This window comes from Salvelinus alpinus, chromosome 1 (genome assembly GCF_045679555.1).
Source record: "Salvelinus alpinus chromosome 1, SLU_Salpinus.1, whole genome shotgun sequence".
Lineage (NCBI taxonomy): Eukaryota > Metazoa > Chordata > Actinopteri > Salmoniformes > Salmonidae > Salvelinus > Salvelinus alpinus.
In genome coordinates, this window is record NC_092086.1 from 40,665,267 (window position 1) to 40,685,817 (window position 20,551).

At 42.6% G+C, this 20,551-nt stretch overlaps 1 protein-coding gene and 1 long non-coding RNA gene across 2 annotated transcripts; both read left to right on the forward strand.

Moving 5' to 3' along the window:
• Nucleotides 1–1,492: 1,492 nt before the first annotated feature.
• LOC139532256 (cytoglobin-1-like) lies at nt 1,493–10,139 on the forward strand. The gene is made up of 3 exons (XM_071329687.1): nt 1,493–1,919; nt 8,873–9,104; nt 9,205–10,139. Exons 1-3 carry the CDS (start codon nt 1,777–1,779, stop codon nt 9,361–9,363), a joined length of 534 nt encoding a protein of 177 aa, XP_071185788.1. The 5' UTR covers nt 1,493–1,776; the 3' UTR covers nt 9,364–10,139.
• Nucleotides 10,140–11,073: 934 nt separating this feature from the next.
• On the forward strand, nt 11,074–13,602 carry LOC139532316 (uncharacterized). The gene is made up of 3 exons (XR_011666549.1): nt 11,074–11,251; nt 12,897–13,005; nt 13,552–13,602. It is a non-coding gene; the product is annotated as an uncharacterized lncRNA (long non-coding RNA).
• The last annotated feature ends 6,949 nt before the right edge of the window (nt 13,603–20,551 follow it).

Below are 20,551 nucleotides of genomic sequence, written 5' to 3' on the forward strand. Positions count from 1 at the left end.
GTCAGTTTAAGCTAGAGATCTGTTTTTTTTTTCATTGGATGTGTCTCAATCCACCGCATTTGCCTATGTCGCACTTCCGCATCTGCGGTGAAAGGTGACCAAGCTAGAGCGGTGTTTGTCAGGCCAGGAGATATCCCGAAAATCTGTATTCTCACAAAATCGTCTGTAGCATCCAAACGGTTTGGCCTAGAAAACAATTAGAACCCCTCTATGGGAAGATGAGACTCTCATGAACACGATGGTGTTCTCAAGCGTTTTGGGCGATCTGCCAACCTTTGTCTGTAGTGTCCAAACAGTTTGGGCTACACACTAATATGCCAGGACATAAGGAGAAAGATCAGTGCTGTAACAAAGATATTTTTTATGTGAAACACTTTGCAAGCCGTGTCTTGTGAGTGTAAGCTAAAGCCTACTGAAGACCCTGGAAGATCATTAACATCATGTGGAAAGCAGTCCAGTGTATCAAATTCACAATATCAATTACAGAGTCACAGTGGCACATGTTCCAGCTTGCACTGCTCACCGCTTGACTAACCTATTCCCCATATATTTTTAATTGACAAGACAACGTCCACACCCAACAAACCTGCCCTTAATCCTTGGGTATGTGTTCAAGTTCACACTACTTTATTGAGATGACAAATTCCTTCAAGTTTATATCTTGCAAAACATCAATCCCTCTCATATGAAAAAGTACAAGTGAAAAACTGTCCTCTCTATGGACATCTTTCATGTTTTACATAGATTTCCTTGTTGGAAAAGTTTAGAAGAACTCTTACAGGAATTGGACCTCACAAAGCAAGGTGTTGAACATGTATCAGCTCAAGCTTGTAACCCTTATACTGTATAATAGTGATTTTTTGGACTCCCATGTAACCTACTTTCTTCTTACACATCCAATCCACAAGTCTCTTGTTCATTAGGTCCCCAACCCCATCTGTTGTTACTGTATCTATTATTACCAAACCACAAGGATGGAAAGAAGGAGATTGTGAGATAATAAGGTAACTTCTACAACAATGTCAAAGCACAATCTCAAAAGAAAAAGGAGGATCAAACTTAATTCATAACAAGACATGTCTGGAGATAACACTGCCAACAGTAAACAGGCCATGAAATGTCGAGGTTTGTAAATGTGTAACTTGATACTTCAGGGAGTGTACCTGTGGACAACAGAAATAACATTCTAGTTACTGATATGATCTTTCCTTTTTTATGGAGGAAAACTAAACCAACAAAAGACTGCTCCATTTCTAGCATACCAGATCATTTTCACAATGCCATATAGCTGCTAACTGTTTTTCACATATTACTCTTGAAATAACTGAATGCCTTTCCTCTCAATATCCCCTCCCATACACACACACACACTCACACACAAACATGAAGCATTTTGTTACACCCACAATAACATCTGCTGAACATCTGTATGTGACCTATAAAATTTGATTTGATGAACACATAAAAACAGAAAATAGGCAAGTACCAAATTGGGTGTGGAGGGAGAGGGGAGAGAGAGGGGGGAGAGAGAGAGAGGTGTGTGGCTCCTCCTCACTCTGTGTGCGCTCTCTTCCTCTCGCTTTTTAGTGTGTTCCTCATTCACTCAGTCAGAAAAGGTTGAGAGAGGATCTCTCAGCAAGAGAAGGGTAATAAAAAGGGTATTGTTTGAACGAGAGAGACTGTGTAAACAAAAGGAACTGGGTGGGGGTTGTGTTCTTGGGGACTCTTATCACCTGTCTTCAACACACCGCTCCTGCAGCACTATAGGACTCCTGGATGGAGAGGCAGCAGGGAGAGGTAAAGGCAGATCGCCTGGAGCGCCTAGAACCACTCTGTGACTCAGAGAGAGAGATGATCAAGGACACCTGGGCCAAAGTCTACCAGAACTGTGATGATGTCGGGGTGGCCATTCTCATCAGGTAAACTTTACCTATACTCTCTTTCCCTTTTTTCTTGCCTATAACATCTTGAAATTGTCAGTCTAAAGACACTGAAAAACTTGCCTAGGTGCACCCATTTCCATTTGGGGAGTTGTGGAGGGCTGATGACAGAAGAGCTGTAACTTACTGAATGCTGACTGTTTCAACACAGCACACACATATCGTATTGTTCTAGCTGAACAATATGTGTGCACACACACAAACAAACACTCACACACACACACACAAACAGAGCTGGTGATTGCAGTCCCCTGACCAGTGGCAACAGCTTCTGCCACCACAGGGAGCAAAACTCTCAGCAGCATCTTGTTATCATAGGGATGTTCAGGGTCTCAACCAAGGCTGATTTTAGAACCAGGCTAAAGTTTGCTTCTCCTTAATTATTACATTGGCAACATGGCAATTGCACATGGCTCCTTATCTTGCTCACTGGTTGTTTTACCAAATCGTGTTGCAATAGTTGAGTGTAATAAATAACAATGTTCTTGCAACTTAGATTACAATCTCTCCATGACCCTTGCATGATCCCCACTATAAGTGAAGGGAACTGAAAGTTATTTTAACAACGTGTGAAGATTGTAACATGACGATTGACTTGACGTGCATGCTCTCAGTCTGTTAGAGAGAGCGCCATCACTCATATCTGAGCTATTGCATCTGAAATTGGCTCCCTTCCTATCAGTTGGCAGAATCAGAAGGGAAAGCGTGCAGCTCAATCCATCTTGCTGCTTATTCCAATCTGACATATTTGGCTCTGCAGGTGCTCCATCTCTGAGGGCAGATCATGTTTCACATATGTGCAGACCAGGGATTTCTGACCTGACTCACTGAACCCTCACAACCTGTCTCTGTCTAATCCCTCATTGAGCCCCGTGAAGATCAGTGATCAGGAGCACTCCCTCCATTCATCATTACATGGACAGGAGGTCATTATACTGTATCAAACCATTAGAGGGCAGATAGCTGGGCCTCCTGGGTGGTGCAGTGGTCTAAGGCACTGCATCGCAGTGCTAGCTGTGCCACCAGAGATTCTGGGTTCGAGTCCAGGCAATGCCGCAGCCGGCCGCGACCGGAAGGCTCGTGGGGCGATGCACAATTGGCCCAGCGTTGTCTGGGTTTGGCAAGCAACACTGAACCATGCCTGAGAGCTGTTCCAGATGACTGTGCGATCACTCTCTCTGTAGCCGATGTGAGTAAAAACTTTAAACAGGTTAACATTCACAAGGCCACAAGACGGATTACCAGGACGTGTACTCAGCGCAAGCGCTGACCAGCTGGCAAGTGTCTTCACTGCCATTTTGAACCTCTCCCTGAAACAGTCTGTAATACCTACATGTTTCAAGCAGACCACCATAGTCCCTGTGCACAAGAATACCAAGGTAACCTGTGTAAATGACTAGCACTCACATCTGTAGCCATGAAATGCATTGAAAGGCTGGTCATGGCTCACATCCACACCATCATCCCAGACAGCCTGGACCGACTCAAATTCGCATACCTCCCCAACAGATCCACAGATGACGCAACCTCTATTGCCCTTTCCCACTTGGACAAAAGGAACACTTACGTTAGAATGCTGTTCATTTACTATAGCTCAGCGTTCAATACCATAGTGCCCTCCAAGCTCATCACTAAGCTAAGGACCCTGGGACTGAACACCTACCTTTGCAACTGGATCCTTGACTTCCTGCCGGGACATCCCCAGGTGGTGAGGGCAGGCAACAACATATCCACCACACTGACTCTCAACACAGGGACCCTCAGGGTTGCGTGCTTAGTCCCCTCCTGTACTCCCTGTTCACCCATGACTGCGTGGCCGTGCACGACTCCAACACCATCATTAAGTTTGCTGCACACCACTTGGTATGGCAACTACTTGGCATCCGACCGCAAGGCACTACAGAAGGTAGTGCGGACAGCCAAGTACATCACTGGTGCCGAGCTCCCTGCCATAAAAATTGTCTAAGACTCCAGCCACCGAAGTCATAGACTGTTCTCTCTGCTACTGCACGACAAGCGGTACCAATGCACCAATTCTGGAACCAGCAGGACCCTGAACATCTTCCACCCCAAGTCATAAAACTGCTAAATAGTTAGTTAAATAGATAAAAGGACATAAACTGGGTCATAAATTGCAATGCTTTCATTTGATGCAATACTTGAATACCAGTACTTAAAACATCTTAAGCCTCAAATTGCTCTGAGGCATTCCAAATGCCTGTAGTATTATATGGTGACATGGAGCACTTACAAGGAGCAAACTTTAGCTGTCAAGGGGTCTTTGAATCTTTGGCATCTTTGGAGATTTGAAGACATGTTCAAGTATAATGTCAAACCTCAAACCTCAACTGCTCTCTCTCTCTCTGTCAGTTTAATACTAAAAGCTATGCTTGGTTAATTTAGCTATCTAAATAACTAAAATATCCAATGTGAAATAGCCATAGCTCTCTGAAAGTGTTGCATCAGTGATGCATCTCATTGTAACACATTCCAGGGTATCCATATGTAGTTGTATTTGCATTTATCAAATACCTATACAATTTCCACTCAGGGCAAGTATGTCACATTTAGAACAGCCATGCAACTATCTCAGAAATGAGCCCTATCCCAGAGTAGGATTAACAGGCTGATGATTATAAAACACTAATGAGGCTATTTATATGCAGCCACCATAGGTCAAGGGAGAGATTAAACACCACTGTCTTCACTACTTATGAGTGAAACAGAGGATATGGCTTTACAATTGAATGTCATTGCATAGACCCTCCATTTTAAGCAGAAGAGAATGAGACACCCCCTCCTCTGTCTTCCTTGTCTGCTTCCTCCCAACACTTGATTTCACAGGTGAAGGTAGTGGAAGCCATGTGCTTTCATCGAAACACAATGGCTTCCCCATAAAGCTTCCATTTTCTGTTATGGGTTTCAAAAGGATAGAGGTATGGGACATCTGGAACAGATACACACAGACAGCTGTATTGTATCTGTCCTGGTCACTGTTGGCTGTAGTTTATTGCTCAATACTATTCTCTTTCACAATGTGTTCTCCAGTGTTCAAACCAGTTTATTCCACAAAGAAAACCTATATCATCATTGGAGTTATTCTGTTTTTATATGGTGGAGAAATAGATGTGTGGTACGTAAGGTCTTATCCTAATACATTGTTTGGGTGTTTACAAGAGCTGACAGGAATACACAAATACTGTAGCACACCAATGTTGAACATGAGTGTGGTTGTAGGTGCATCCGTCCAAACCAACCATATGGTATATCCCTATGATGTAGAGCTAATTGTCTCCAACCCCGACAGTAACACAGTGAGAGGGAAGCAGCAGATGAAGGCACTGCTGCCTGAGTACACACAGCCATTCTGACCGTTTATTTCAGTGTGTAATTACACAAGCAACCAACTAACCATCTCAATTTCATTAGCGCACTTCACTGTTGGTCTGCTAATCCTATGGCCAGACATGGAGATGATGAAACACCAGCTTTGTGAGTTTTAGGGGAGAGCTGTGCAGCTTGTATACAGTCACTGTCAGCCACTGAGACCAGACATCAGGGACCACATTGGAAACAAGTGGAATCGTTATACCGTGTTATCGCCTGGGTTGTACCCAGTGCATCTTTTTCCAAATAAATAAATCACTTGGACCAACAGGTCTCCTAGACTCAGGAGAACATAGCAGTAGCCACCGAAATGCCAGGATGTACATAGAGCACAATTCTATCCTCCTGATTCCTGCTTACAAGCAAAAATTAAAGCAGGAAGCACCAGTGACTCGGTCTATAAAAAAGTGGTCAGGTGAAGCAGATGCTAAACTACAGAACTGTTTTGCTATCACAGACTGGAACATGTTCCGAGATTCTTCCGATGGCATTGAGAAGTACACCACATCAGTCACTGGCTTTATCAATAAGTGCATCGAGGACGTCGTCCCCACAGTGACTGTACGTACATACCCCAACCAGAAACCATGGATTACAGGCAACATTCGCACTGAGCTAAAGGGTAGAGCTGCCGCTTTCAAGGTGCGGGACTAACCCGGAAGCTTACAAGAAATCCTGCTATGCCCTGCGATGAACCATCAAACAGGCAAAGCGGCAATACAGGGCTAAGATTGAATCATACTACACCGGCTCCGACGCTCGTCTTATGTGGCAGGGCTTGCAAACTATTACAGACTACAAAGGGAAGCACAGCCGCGAGCTGCCCAGTGACACGAGCCTACCAGACGAGCTAAATCACTTCTATGGTCGCTTCGCGCTCTCCGTAGCCGATGTGAGTAAGACCTTTAAACAGGTCAACATACACAAGGCTGCAGGGCCAGACGGATTACCAGGACGTGTGCTCCAGGCATGTGCTGACCAACTGGCAAGTGTCTTCACTGACATTTTCAACATGTCCTTGATTGAGTCTGTAATACCAACATGTTTCAGGCAGACCACCATAGTCCCTGTGCCCAAGAACACAAAGGCAGCCTGCCTAAATGACTACAGACCCATAGCACTCACGTCCGTAGCCATGAAGTACTTTGAAAGGTTGGTAATGGCTCACATCAACACCATTATCCCAGAAACCCTAGACCCACTCCAATTTGCATACCGCCTAAACAGATCCACAGATGATGCAATCTCTATTGCACTCCACACTGCCCTTTCCCACCTGGACAAAAGGAACAGTTATGTGAGAATGCTATTTATTGACTACAGCTCAGCGTTCAACACCATAGTACCCTCAAAGCTCATCACTAAGCTAAGGATCCTGGGACTAAACATCTCCCTCTGCAACTGGATCCTGGACTTCCTGACGGGCCGCCTCCAGGTGGTGAGGGTAGGTAGCAACACATCGGCCACGCTGATCCTCAACACTGGAGCTGTCACGATCGTCTATGGGTGAGAGAGAGGACCAAGGCGCAGCGTGTGAAAAATACATCTTCTCTTTATTTAGAAGAAGAAAAAACGAAACAAAACAACAAATAGACGAACGTGAAGCTATTAACGACTAAGTGCACACATGCAACATAGAACATAGACAATTACCCACAAAACCCCAATGCCTATGGCTGCCTTAAATATGGCTCTCAATCAGAGACAATGAACCACAGCTGCCTCTAATTGAGAACCAATCTAGGCAGCCATAGACATACAAACACCTAGACAAGACACTGACCCATTAAACATACAAAACCCCTAGACAATCCAAAACACATACATTCCCCATGTCACACCCTGACCTAACTAAAATAATAAAGAAAACAAAGATAACTAAGGCCAGGGCGTGACAGGAGCTCCACAGGGGGCGCGTGCTCAGTCCCCTCCTGTACTCCCTGTTCACCCACAACTGCATGGCCAGGCACGACTCCAACACCATCATTAAGTTTGCAGACGACACAACACTGGTAGGCCTGATCACCGACAATGACGAGACAGCCTATAGGGAGGAGGTCAGAGACCTGGCCGGGTGGTGCCAGAATAACAACCTATCCCTCAACGTAACTAAGACTAAGGAGATGATTGTGGACTACAGGAAAAGGAGGACCGAGCACACCCCCATTCTCATCGACGGGGCTGTAGAGGAGCAGGTTGAGAGCTTCAAGTTCCTTGGTGTTCACATCAACAACAAACTAACATGGTTCAAACACACCAAGACAGTCGTGAAGAGGGCACGACAAAGCCTATTCCCCCTCAGGAAACTAAAAAGATTTGGCATGGGTCCTGAGATCCTCAAAAGGTTCTACAGCTGCCACATCGACAGCATCCTGACTGGTTGCATCACTGCCTGGTACGGCAATTGCTCGGCCTCCGACCGCAAGGCACTACAGAGGGTAGTGCGTACGGCCCAGTACATCACTGGGGCTAAGCTGCCTGCCATCCAGGACCTCTACACCAGGCGGTGTCAGAAGAAGGCCCTAAAAATTGTCAAAGACCCAGCCATCCCAGTCATAGACTGTTCTCTCTACTACCGCATGGCAAGCGGTACCGGAGTGCCAAGTCTAGGACAAAAAGGCTTCTCAACAGTTTTTACCCCCAAGCCATAAGACTCCTGAACAGGTAATCAAATGGCTACCCGGACTATTTGCATTGTGTTCCCCCCCAACCCCTCTTTTTACGCTGCTACTACTCTCTGTTTATCATATATGCATAGTCACTTTAACTATACATTCATGTACATACTACCTCAATTGGGCCGACCAACCAGTGCTCCCGCACATTGGCTAACCGGGCTATCTGCATTGTGTCCCACCACCCACCACCCGCCAACCCCTCTTTTACGCTACTGCTACTCTCTGTTCATCATATATGCATAGTTACTTTAATCATATCTACATGTACATACTACCTCAATCAGCCTGAGTAACCGGTGTCTGTATGTAGCCTCGCTACTTTTATAGCCTCGCTACTGTATATAGCCTGTCTTTTTACTGCTGTTTTTATTTCATTGTTCACCTAACACCTTTTTTGCACTATTGGTTAGAGCCTGTAAGTAAGCATTTCACTGTAAGGTCTACAATTCCTGTTGTATTCGGCGCATGTGACAAATAAACTTTGATTTGACGTGTAGCCTGATGACAGGCTGGGTGTGATACTGTATAGATTATTACCAATGCTTTGCTCTACAGTGTGGTACATGATATAATTGTGCTTGTTTTGCTTTTTTCTTCACTCAGTTTTTTTGTTAACTGACAAACATTTCTTCTGCCTCATCAGCTAGAAGAAATGTATGTTTTTACAAACACAGTTATCTTGTATTTGAATAGCACATGCTTGTGCTCAGGCCATGGTTGAGTAAATGAAGCATAACCTGTACAGAACCTGGAAAGTGGTTAAACTTTAAAAGGGAAAACATGCTCTGCAGCTGTGTCAACACGCTCCAACTATGTTTACTTATAATATCTCACTGGGCCAAGTAATGCACCTCCTTTCTTCTACAGGCTCTTTGTGAACTTCCCCTCCTCCAAGCAGTACTTTAGCCAGTTCCAACAGGTGGAGGACCCTGAGGAGCTGGAGAGGAGTGCCCAGCTCAGGAAGCACTCACGCAGGGTGATGAACGCCATCAACACCCTGGTGGAGAACCTCCATGACAGGGACAAGATGGTGTCTGTTCTGAAGCTGGTGGGCAAGGCCCATGCACTCAGACACAAGGTGGAGCCTGTCTACTTCAAGGTGAGGAAGAACCAGGCAACATGTTTTCACATAACCATTATCCACAGGCACACCAAAGCAAATGTATCACTCATTCCATGTTCCTCTCTCTCTTTCTCAGATCCTGTGTGGGGTGATTCTGGAGGTGCTGGTTGAAGACTTTCCTGATTACATCACTCCAGAGGTGGCAGGGGCGTGGACCAAACTGCTGGATGCCGTCTACTGGCACGTGAAAGGCGTGTATGAGGAGGTGGGCTGGGCCTCCAGCTCTGCTGTGTGAACCATCTGTCTGTCTGGGTCAAAGTAACCGTCAGTGACTACTGTTGACTCCCGGAGACTGACTACTACTGGGCCTTGGATTAGGAGGAGGACGATCTACGTCTGACCATTCAAGGGAAGAAATGTATCTTTCCAGAGCTCATAGAATCGTCCTATGTATCATCATGGCTCCCTCCTTGTATCTTTCCCATGCCCCACTGTGGGGTGTGTTCTTCTGATGGACTCTCTTATGAACGATGGGGTGGTGGTTTGTGCTGACTTTGGTTGGAATGTGTGTGAATGGCCATATGTGTGTATGCATTTATGTTTGAGGTAGAGAATAGACTGATAGAATCTTGGATGTCTCTTCAGTTACATTGCCATGAGATTATGTTGAAGATTAAGGATTGGCAGACATAAGAACTGTATTATGTCATAGAGACAGTCTAAACGTACACTCTCATACACATGTTTTTATCTTTACACCAAAAACAGATATACAGGGGAGAGTATGTATTCTGCTAATCACTCAGTTGTTAACCTGGGTTGTGCCTTTCTTTATCCCTGACACTGACATCAAGATCTTTGTTCATTTCATGTGATGCTTTGCTGGTGTTTCCTGGGCAGTATATTGTATTTCAGAATCAGTCACCCTTCAGAATCAGATCCACTTCACTGTCTCACAAAATGAGAAATAACTTGTGAGGTGTGGTGTCCACAGTTAAGCAATGTAAATGTTTTTTATCAATCCCTGTATCTGCATAATAACATAATAAACCAAAACAATGATTATATCTATAATGAAATCATGACATGCATATTATTCTTAATCCCTTGTTTTTCACTGTGAGGTATTAGCACTCTCTTTCCTCCTGCTGTGGCCTACTCCCTGTGAGTCAGCAGTCCTAACGATAGGTGGATTAGCAGGAGGCCTAAAGGTATTTATACCTCCCATGTCACGAGACACTCAGAGAGAGTTGCTCAGTTCTGAATCCAGCCACCTCTCCCTGCACATCATTGATTGTTGTGGGAACACAAGTGCACATGTGGCCTTTCACACCAGCATCAATAAAGACTTGTGTGCCGTATGTGCTCCCCCATACCAACCTACTGTATATAGATATCATTACACAATAGAAGGTGCAGTAACAATACATTAGTATAATGAGTCTGGATTACTTAATGACTTCTATGAAGGTGCAATAGAACTAGTAGTGATATGTTATTTACATATACGCCGAATCTGATACTGAAAACAATGACATGAACATGAACACACACAAACATTAAGACAGCTATGCTTTGTCCCCAAAATAAAGGCTTAATCTAGGTTTTCATTACATAAATTATTTTACACAAGATCAAGTTCAAGTAAACTCAAGAATTCTAGTAGCCTATAAGTGCATGCATTCTTTGTTTAATATAGGCTACACGCGCTACTCTATCAAAGCCCTGAGACATTACACAATAAAGACAAAACACTCATTCTGACTTTAAGCATGAGAGTATGCTACTACAGCAAAATCAGGGTCCATGACAGCCCTGCAGTGCTAGTTCAACCCACACCACATGAATGGCCACAGCACATAGTGCCCCTGTAAAGCTACACTAGTGGCGATGGAGGATTAAAAGGTTGAGCTCAGAACACAAACACTACTTTCTGTTTACCTCCTGCCCCTGCAACAGGGCCTTCCCCTGATCTGAGCTAATCCCACAGGCTAATCTTGCCACTAGTTTGAGAGCCACAGGAATCATTCTACTCTCCCTCAATGGGAGGAATAGTCCCAGTGTTCTAACCCAGCTGCAGTCCCAAAACGGGATACATGTGATAGAACCATGTGCACCACTACGATGGTCCTCACCACTATTGCTGTCATCCTATACAGAAAGTTTTCCAACCGAGTCGAACCGTAAGTACTCTTGTTTTTACTCTTTCTCATCCTCTGCCTCTTGATCTGGTCACGTTCACTTCTTGAGGGAAAACCTAGTTGATAATACACAGAGCCACGTGTATCTGGTCACATGTACAGGTAAGGTTGACAGATTTTGTGAAATGTATCTTGGTTGGTTCGATATTTTTATTTTTTTAATCGTTTTTGGTTGCTTTGCACTTACCTCTTACATCACGGTGTTATGTCACACAGTGCATCATAACTGTTAACGGTAGTGTATTTTGATACTGCCATGGAATTCTCTCATGGGATTTGTGTACTGTTTGTAAGTGTTCTCATGCCCTTCATAGAAAATTACAGCAAATGTCTCAATAGCACTGAATGTTAATTATTTGAACAGATATCTAATTACCAATCAAACATGAAATCAAACATTGATCAAAATGTGATTACTCTAAGCGGCAATCATCTAAATGCTAGATAAATTATGCTATATCACTGAAACTATCCTGAAAGTCATGGCTCATCTTCCTCAAATAATACACAATCTTGATCTAACATCAAGTGGAAAGTTTCCAGGTTAGCGCTGCAGCTGCAGCTGCAACCTGGACTCAGGGGTAGATGTAACATAGTAAAGAAAAAATCTTTGACACTCACATTAGTATGATATGCACGTTTGGTATGGTATGTATTAATTTGTGGTGCTAAGTAGTTGCAAAGTTGTTAATTACCTAAAATGATTAAGTTGTCCATTATGAAATTCGAACACGCAACCTTTGGGTTGGTAGACGTTCATGTTATACCTCCCTCCTTAAATAACCTTCTGTCTTATGTAACCACACAAAACACAACATATCATACTAATTTGAGTGTCCCGGACAGAGTGACTATACATTAACAAAATTGCATCTAATGTAGGGATGAATAAAGAAAAATGCATCTGAGCTCTTGAGCAGAGGGCTGCTAATTGACTCTCAGCCCCCTTGGCTCTGCATGACCACTAACACGGCAACGGCACATAATGTTATGTGGCTGCAGCAACATACCAAGCTCAAAAGCATGGACACATATTCATTATCTGATCATATCAAATTAGGATTCATAGTTTTATCAGTCTTACTGACAAGTCAAGGATTGTAATGAAGCTGCAATATATGCTAACGTCAACAACACTGGATTTGTTACGAATTCCAATTTGTTGTGGCTAATGTTAGCTAGGTGGCTAACGTTAGCTAGGCTAGGGGTTACGGTTAGGGATAAGGTTATGGTTACTGTTAGGGTTAAGGTTAGGGTTAATCTTAGGGTTAGGAGTTGGGTTAAAGGATTATGGTTGAGGTTAGCTAATATGCTAAGTAGTTGCAAAGTAGCTAAAAAGTAGTAAGTAGTTGCAAATTAGCTAAAATGCTAAAGTTGTCCATGATGAGATTCAAACACGCAACCTTTGGGTTCCTAGACATTCGCATTATACAGCCCTCCTTTCATTTTTTTTTGCCTTCAGTAACCTGCTGTATTATGTAACCATACCAAACATAACATACAGTATTATACTCATTTGAATGTCTCGGACAGAGTGACTATATATTAACAAATTGTATCAGTCTTACTGGCAAATCAAGAATTATAATGAAGCTTCAATATGTGCTAATATCATCTCCCATTTCAGGCACAATGTTGATGATGCCAATGAGGTGCCCTACATGAAGAGCAATGGAGTCGACCCTAAGAAATAACAACCCTCACAGCAGATGTAGCTCTAGTCTACAGTCTACATGGTACATCAAAGTAAAATAACAAGTAGCCTACAGAACTGAATGCTGTCTGATATTTCAAGATGTGGAAAGGAATGCAAGAGGAGGAGGGGAAGAGAGAGGGAGGGAAAATGGAACATGTGGCAGAAGTAGAGATGCATGAAGTGAGAAGATGTATGCCCGTTCCATGTTTAGCTTTCAAGTACTCACCACTACGTTGCTCCCACTAAATGATTTAGTGGCAGAACAACAATCCATCAGCTCTGTGGAAGGTTATTATAAATGCATTACCTCCCCAAGCCTACCAGTTCAATGGAGTCGTGCAGGGCCTCATAAATATGGGTCAATAAAGGGACACACAAAAGACTCAGGATGAATGAAATAGGCTTTATTGTATTAGTGTGAACTTTCACCCTACCTGTGCGTAGAAGCTCTCAGATCTGAGGTGGGTCTTTTCAAATGAAGAGACGTGAGTTTATTCATTTATTCATAGCATGATATCTCCCTAAATGATTAATGTCCCCCCGCATGTAAGCTTTTATGCACCCTCTTTTCTCTCTTTTCTTCCAGACACGAACTGAAGACAGGTCTTCACCTTGATGGCTACACATCTGGTGAGTTCTCTCAATGCCTGCATTCTATGTCTCAAACTTAAAACACCAGAAATGGAAAAGTACTACTGAATTACTACTCATTACTACTACCTGAGATCTACACAAAACCTACTGGTTTTACTACTTGATTGCTATTGAGATGTGTAGTAAACCAGTAGTGATATATGTAGTAATTTAAGTAGTAATGAGGGATATATTGAGACGTTTCACTACTGGTGAACACTACATATTTCCTATTCAAGTCAATATATAATTCTTCCTTGATGACTACTGAGCTTTTGGGTATCTGCTACTTAAACTTCTTCGGGATCGGTGTCCCTTCCACAGGACGGTTGAGCTAACGTAGGCTAATGCGATTAGCATGAGGTTGTAAGTAACAAGAAAATTTCCCGGGACATAGACATATCTGATATTGTCAGAAAGCTTAAATTCTTGTTAATCTAACTGCACTGTCCAATTTACAGTAGCGATTACAGTGAAATAATGCCACACTATTGTTTGAGGAGAGTGCACAGTTTTGAACTCGAAAAGTTATTAATAAACAAATTAGGCACATTTGGGCAGTCTTGATCCAAAAATTGTACATAAATGCCCCGTGTGGCTCAGTTGGTAGAGCATGGCGCTTGCAACGCCAGGGTTGTGAGTTCATTCCCCACGGGGGGACCAGGATGAATATGTATGAACTTTCCAATTTGTAAGTCGCTCTGGATAAGAGCGTCTGCTAAATGACTTAAATGTAAATGTAAATGTAAATACAATGGTTCATTGGATCCGTCTAAAACTTTGCACATACACTGCTGCCATCTAGTGGCCAAAATCTAAATTGCACCTGGGATGGAATAATGCATTATTGCCTTTCTCTTGCATTTCAAAGATGATGGTACCAGATCTAATGTGTTACATTCTCCTGTATTCCTTTTACATTTCCACAAACTTCAAAGTGTTTCCTTTCAGATGGTATCAAGAATATGCATATCCAGGCCTCCCGGGTGGCGCAGTGGTCTAGAGCACTGCATCGCAGTGCTATGCTGCGCCACCAGAGTCTGGGTTCGCGCCCAGGCTCTGTCGCAGCCGGCCGCGACCGGGAGGTCCGTGGGGCGACGCACAATTGGCTTAGCGTCGTCCGGGTTAGGGAGGGTTTGGCCGGTAGGGATATCCTTGTCTCATCGCGCTCCAGCGACTCCTGTGGCGGGCCGGGCGCAGTGCGCGCTAACCGAGGGGGCGGGTGCACGGTGTTTCCTCCGACACATTGGTGCGGCTGGCTTCCGGGTTGGAGGCGCGCTGTGTTAAGAAGCAGTGCGGCTAGGTTGGGTTGTGCTTCGGAGGACGCATGACTTTCGACCTTCGTCTCTCCCGAGCCCGTACGGGAGTTGTAGCGATGAGACAAGATAGTAATTACTAGCGATTGGATACCACGAAAAATTGGGGAGAAAAGGGGATAAAATTTAAAAAAAAAAAATAAAAAAAAATAAAATAAAAAAGAATATGCATATCCTTGCTTCAGGGCCTGAACTACAGGCAGTTAGATTTGGGTATGTCATTTAAGGTGAAAATTGAAAAAAAGTGTCCGATCCTTGAGAGGTTTTTTAACTATCTTCAGATCCTCTTTTTTTGTTGCAGCCACGTTTCTCCACCACGTAATCTTTTAGAAAATAAAGACAAGCACCAGAGACAACAAAATATAAGCCATTATCAATAATTTGCTATCAGAGGTCATATAAGACAACACAGAAAAACATTTGCATACAAACACACATACTTATTAGCTAGCATGTGTTAGGGTTGCGTAAGTTCAACTGAGATAGGAACAATAGGACACCTGAACTTGGTTAAAATAATTGTTTAATTCAAAAGTTAATAAATGGCAAATGCATTTTTCGTATATACGGGTTCTCTGCACCACCCCGCAGGGTGGAAACAGAGAAGACACTTGTTACTGACAAAGACATTATAATAAATACTCATGACAGAGATAGTTCCCACTTCCGAGCCGGCCTGTCAGAGTAGAGACTGGGCGTGGTTTAGACTCACCCAGCCTATCGTTGATGTTGGCGCCTTAAGCCAGTCCTGGCCCCTTAGCGCATGTGATGTCCCGACGCTGTTGCTGTGTAGATTACGCTCCTTCACCCCAGAGACTGGGGTCAGACAGTTTTATAACATTGTCTGAGATATCTGCACCTGTATATAATGTCCACTGTTCTCGCTCAAGGCTAACTACAGCTTCCCAGCTTCTTATCTGAGCTAACTGTTACTTCCAGCACACACACACAGACACCCAGGCGCCCAGACCAACAGTTTGTCAACATCCAATCACATTTAATACAGTTGCTAATCACGTTTGTTATAGTATTCAATCACATATGATATAGTTGCTAATCACGTTTGTTATAGTATTGGGTTATAGTCCATTGTACACCACAGTCAGCAGTCTCATGATTCACCCCCTCCTGTGTCTCTCTAAGATTAGCACAGTCTCGGTCACACAGTACAGCTTCACACTACTGATACATTTGTTTCATACACACACATATTTCATACAGTACAGCGCTCTCTTTAACACACACACATTTCAGGCTGATATTCATGGTTAGGCCCTGAGCACTGGTAAGAGTGAGAACAATGGAAAATGCAGGTTCACAAGAGTCAGCAATTCAAACTTTAATGCATAAGAAGCCCTACTAGCTTATAGTTAGTTAAGCATGTCAAAAAACCTTTATAAAACCCCACACATGATGAAAACAGAGGCTACATAGCTACATTCCAATGGGGCTAGCAAACAACTAGGCTAAACACAACACCGTTTTGGCTAGCATTCTTTTTGATGTGGTAAAAAGTTATTTAAACTGCTAAACAACAACATGAAACTATTCAGAAAACATAAACAAGAGTTAAACTTACAGATGGTGCCAGCATAAAGGCTATGAAAGACAGGATGATGAAGGATGGAAGATGATTACATTCGGAATTGTCAAAAACAGTAGCTAGCCAACAACAACCAACTACTTCCTGTTTTGCCTTCATCTGTGGTTGCGAAAAGCCTGTGTAATCTGGCAATAGTGTTGAAATGACTTATTTCCTACCAACATCAAGTAGTAAAAACTATACCTGATTACTATTGAAAAGCCTGTGTAGAAAAGCTGTAGAATTTTGACTACATATTTACTACCTGCATCATGTAATAAAAAGCTCTACCTGATTACTACTGTAATCACTACTGTTTTCATGCTGAACACTACAAAACTCTACTTGTGTATCTTGAGTAGTGCATAATCTACACAATCCTTACAAGTCTCTACATAGTCACTACTGCACGAATAGGTTTTGTGTAATAATTCAGTAGTACTTTTTCATGAGGGCTAATTTACCCAGTGATGTAAAGTAGTTACAGTAAGTAAAAATACTTTTAAGTACTACTTAAGTAGTTTTTTTGGGTATCTGTACTTTACTTTACTATTTATATTTTTGACAACGTTTACTTTTACTTCACTACATTCCTTATGAAAATAATATACTTTTTACTCCATACATTTTCCTTGACACCCAAAATTACTCATTACAATTTGAATGCTTAGCGGTACAGGAAAATGGTCCAATTCACAGACTTATCAAGAGAACGTCCCTGCCTCTGATCTGGCAGACTCACTAAACACAAATGCTTAGTTTGTAAGTTATGTCTGAGTGGCGGAGTGTGCCTCTGGCTGTCAAAAAAAATAAAAATAATAATAAGGAAATTGTGTCGTCTGGTTTGCTTAATATAAGGAATTTGATGTATCTTTACTTTTACTCAAGTATGACAAGTATACTTTTTCCACCACTGTACTTAAGTACATTTAAACCCAGATACTTTTAGACTTTTACTCAAGTAGTATTTTACTGGGTGTCTCACTTTTACTTGAGTCAATTTCTATGAAGGTATCTTTACTTTTACTCAAGTATGACAATTGAGTAGTTTTCCACCTCTGAATATACCATTGCTGATTGAAGCTCCTTGCTAACATGTTAACTCCTGAGCTTTGGGTATTTTTCCAGTCTAGTTTGACAGGCAAACATCCTATAACCTAAACCCCAAAATGGATATGTTACAGACAACAGCAGCAGCTCCATCCCCTGGAATTGATGCAGCTGGCGCCATTGTCTCTCCAGTGTTCAGAGACTGTGCATTGCCATGTGAAATGCATCTTGAATTAATAACAGGCCAGGGCAGGCCAGCACAACAAGGATCTTTTTTTATCACATCTTCAATCCCCCATCTGTCCTGCAGATCCCTCTAATGTTATTTAAGCAGAGGACAGTCCCAGGAGGCCTCCCTCCTCCTTCTTGAGGCAGGAGAATTCCATTTCTGGGAATGAAACCTCAACCAATCACATCTTGGTGGAGCTGAATCTACAGTACAACATCTTGGTTTATTTTGGGTATCTTGTTTTGTAGAGTTGGATGTTTTCTTAAGGCTTAAAGTAGGCCAATGGTCAATGTAAAACTGTTGTAAAGTGTTCCGTGCCTCAACAAACAGTTGTTTTCTTTGATTGTCATTTTTTGTCTTTGAGCAAGTAGGGCTATACAGATTTGTGTCCATTGAGTAAATTATAATGGCTTTTAAAGAAGAGGTAGAACTTTAAAATTATGCACTTTAAATGGTAGGATGTTTTGGTAATCTTTCACATTCCTAAAGTGACCTAAATCTTGTTTTGACTGAAACAAGGAGCTATGAATAAGCAATATGTTTAAAATGAATCGCTTGAACCCATAAATATTTGACCAAATGTCAAAGAACATAAATGTCTTGTAGTGAAGATGTGTGTGCCATGGCTACTCAATCTAAAGAGCAATGGAAAGAGGCATCTGCTTTGTACCTCTCTGTCAACCCTCCCCAGTCACAATGCATTGCTATGTGATGAAAGAAAGCCTGCAATGAATCACCTCTTTCCCTACACCTTTAGCATCCCGTTGGTCCCATTGAAGGAGCAACAGTCAGAAAGAGGTGTGTTACTAGTCTGCCTATGTTCAAAACACAGCTCCAACTTTACTTTACATTTTTAAAAGCAGCTTGGTGTCACCTTAGTAAACGTTTGCCTTGAGTCAGAGCTTGGTTATGATTGTAGTTACTGGTAGGACGGTTTGTTACAGAATCGACTTTCCTTTGACATGTCATCTTACAACCTGCTTCTTCTCTCTAAAGCAAAAATGATGTCTGTTCTTTGCTCTCCCCGCCTGATCAAATAAAGAGGTTGGAAAAAATGTATTTAGTTTGTACATATTTTTATGGCCTTGGTTTTAATTTCCCCTTGTTGTAGAATACCTACTCCCAAATGTTGCAGTGTATGTACTGCATGATGACCGTTACTGTATTACCAATTATAAGAGACCCTTCAACATGTAAAATACACAGTCTGAGATATTGAATCTGTTCATGCTTGTTTTTTTAACCACTCCAAACAAGAAGAATTAAGCAGATACCTCAGGAAGACGTCACCTGGCCTCATAAGGATAAAACAGTGATCATTCCACTCCACCGTATTAATCCACAAACGTGAGCAGGTAAATATAGCTCTGCTGCTGACACAACAGCCTTGTGTTATTTACTTCCAATCTCACCAGCCGTCAACATGACAGTGGTTACTATCAAATCATTAGACTGGCAAATGACCCCACAAATTGATTGAAGGACCTTGAAAAAGGTCCATAAAGAAGCCAAACGAGTCGTGTTTTGGTAAGACGCACGGCTCTCGACCTTCGCCTCTCCCGAGTCCATACGGGAGCTGCAGCGATGGGAAAAGACTGTAACTACCAATTAGATACCACAAAATTGGGGAGAAAAATTGGTTAAAAAAAACAACAACAAAAACAAGAAGAAGCCAAACGAAAACACCTGTGGTGTTACAGGCAACACAATATTATCTTTGCTAATAACACCAGCTTCATGACAATAACAAGATGTTCCTGAATAAATAGTTTGCAAATGCAGACATTGGAAGAGGGTATAGAAGACTTTCATTACCTCTGATCTCCCCACCTCCCTCAAAACTACAAAGGGATGGCAATACCCACTAGAGATAAATGGAACAGTCGCTGTTACAACAACCATGAAAACCCCCAAAAATGTGAAGTGGTGGTTAGAGGTCCCTCCATCTTTTACAAGCCTCCTCAGAGTAAGGCCTGGAGTGGAGACATCTGAAAGGGCCTTTGAGTGCTGGGGAAGTGATGGCGAAGGGGGGGGGGGGTTGTTAGTGGGGCTGTTACTGTCCCACTAGACACACTCTAGTTGAATCAATGTTGTTTCCATGTTATTTCAATGAAATTACGTTGAACCAACCGCCACACCGGCAGTCACGAGTAATGACCACAGTCAAATTCCACGTGACTGTTGAGGTATATAGGCTTCTCCAAAACTGCGTGCTGATGGTCATTAGCAGCCTACCAAACAGAGTTTTGATGGCCAATACTAAAAAGAGGAGGATCCCATAAGCTTTCTATAGGCGAGGCCTACTACATTGTACAAAAATATAAATGCAACAAATGTTTTGGTGCCATGTCTCATGAGCTGAAATAAAAGATCCCAGAAATGTTCCATATTCACAAAAAGCTTATTTCTCTCAAATGTTGTGCACAAATTTGTTTACATCCCTGTTAGTGAGCATTTCTCCTTGGCCAAGATAATCCATCCATCTGACAGGTGTGGCATATCTAGAAGCTGCTTAAACAGCATGATCATTACACAGGTGCACCTTGTGCTGGGGACAATAAAAGGCCACTCTAAAATGTGCAGTTTTGCCACACAACAGAATGCCACAAATGTCTCAAGTTTTCCAGGAATGTGCAATTGGCATACTAACTGCAGGAATGTCCACCAGAGCCGTTGCCAGAGAATTGAATGTTAATTTCTCTACCATAAACCGCCTCCAATGTTGTTTTAGAGAATGTGCTGTACGTCCAACTGGCCTCTCAACCGCAGCCCACGT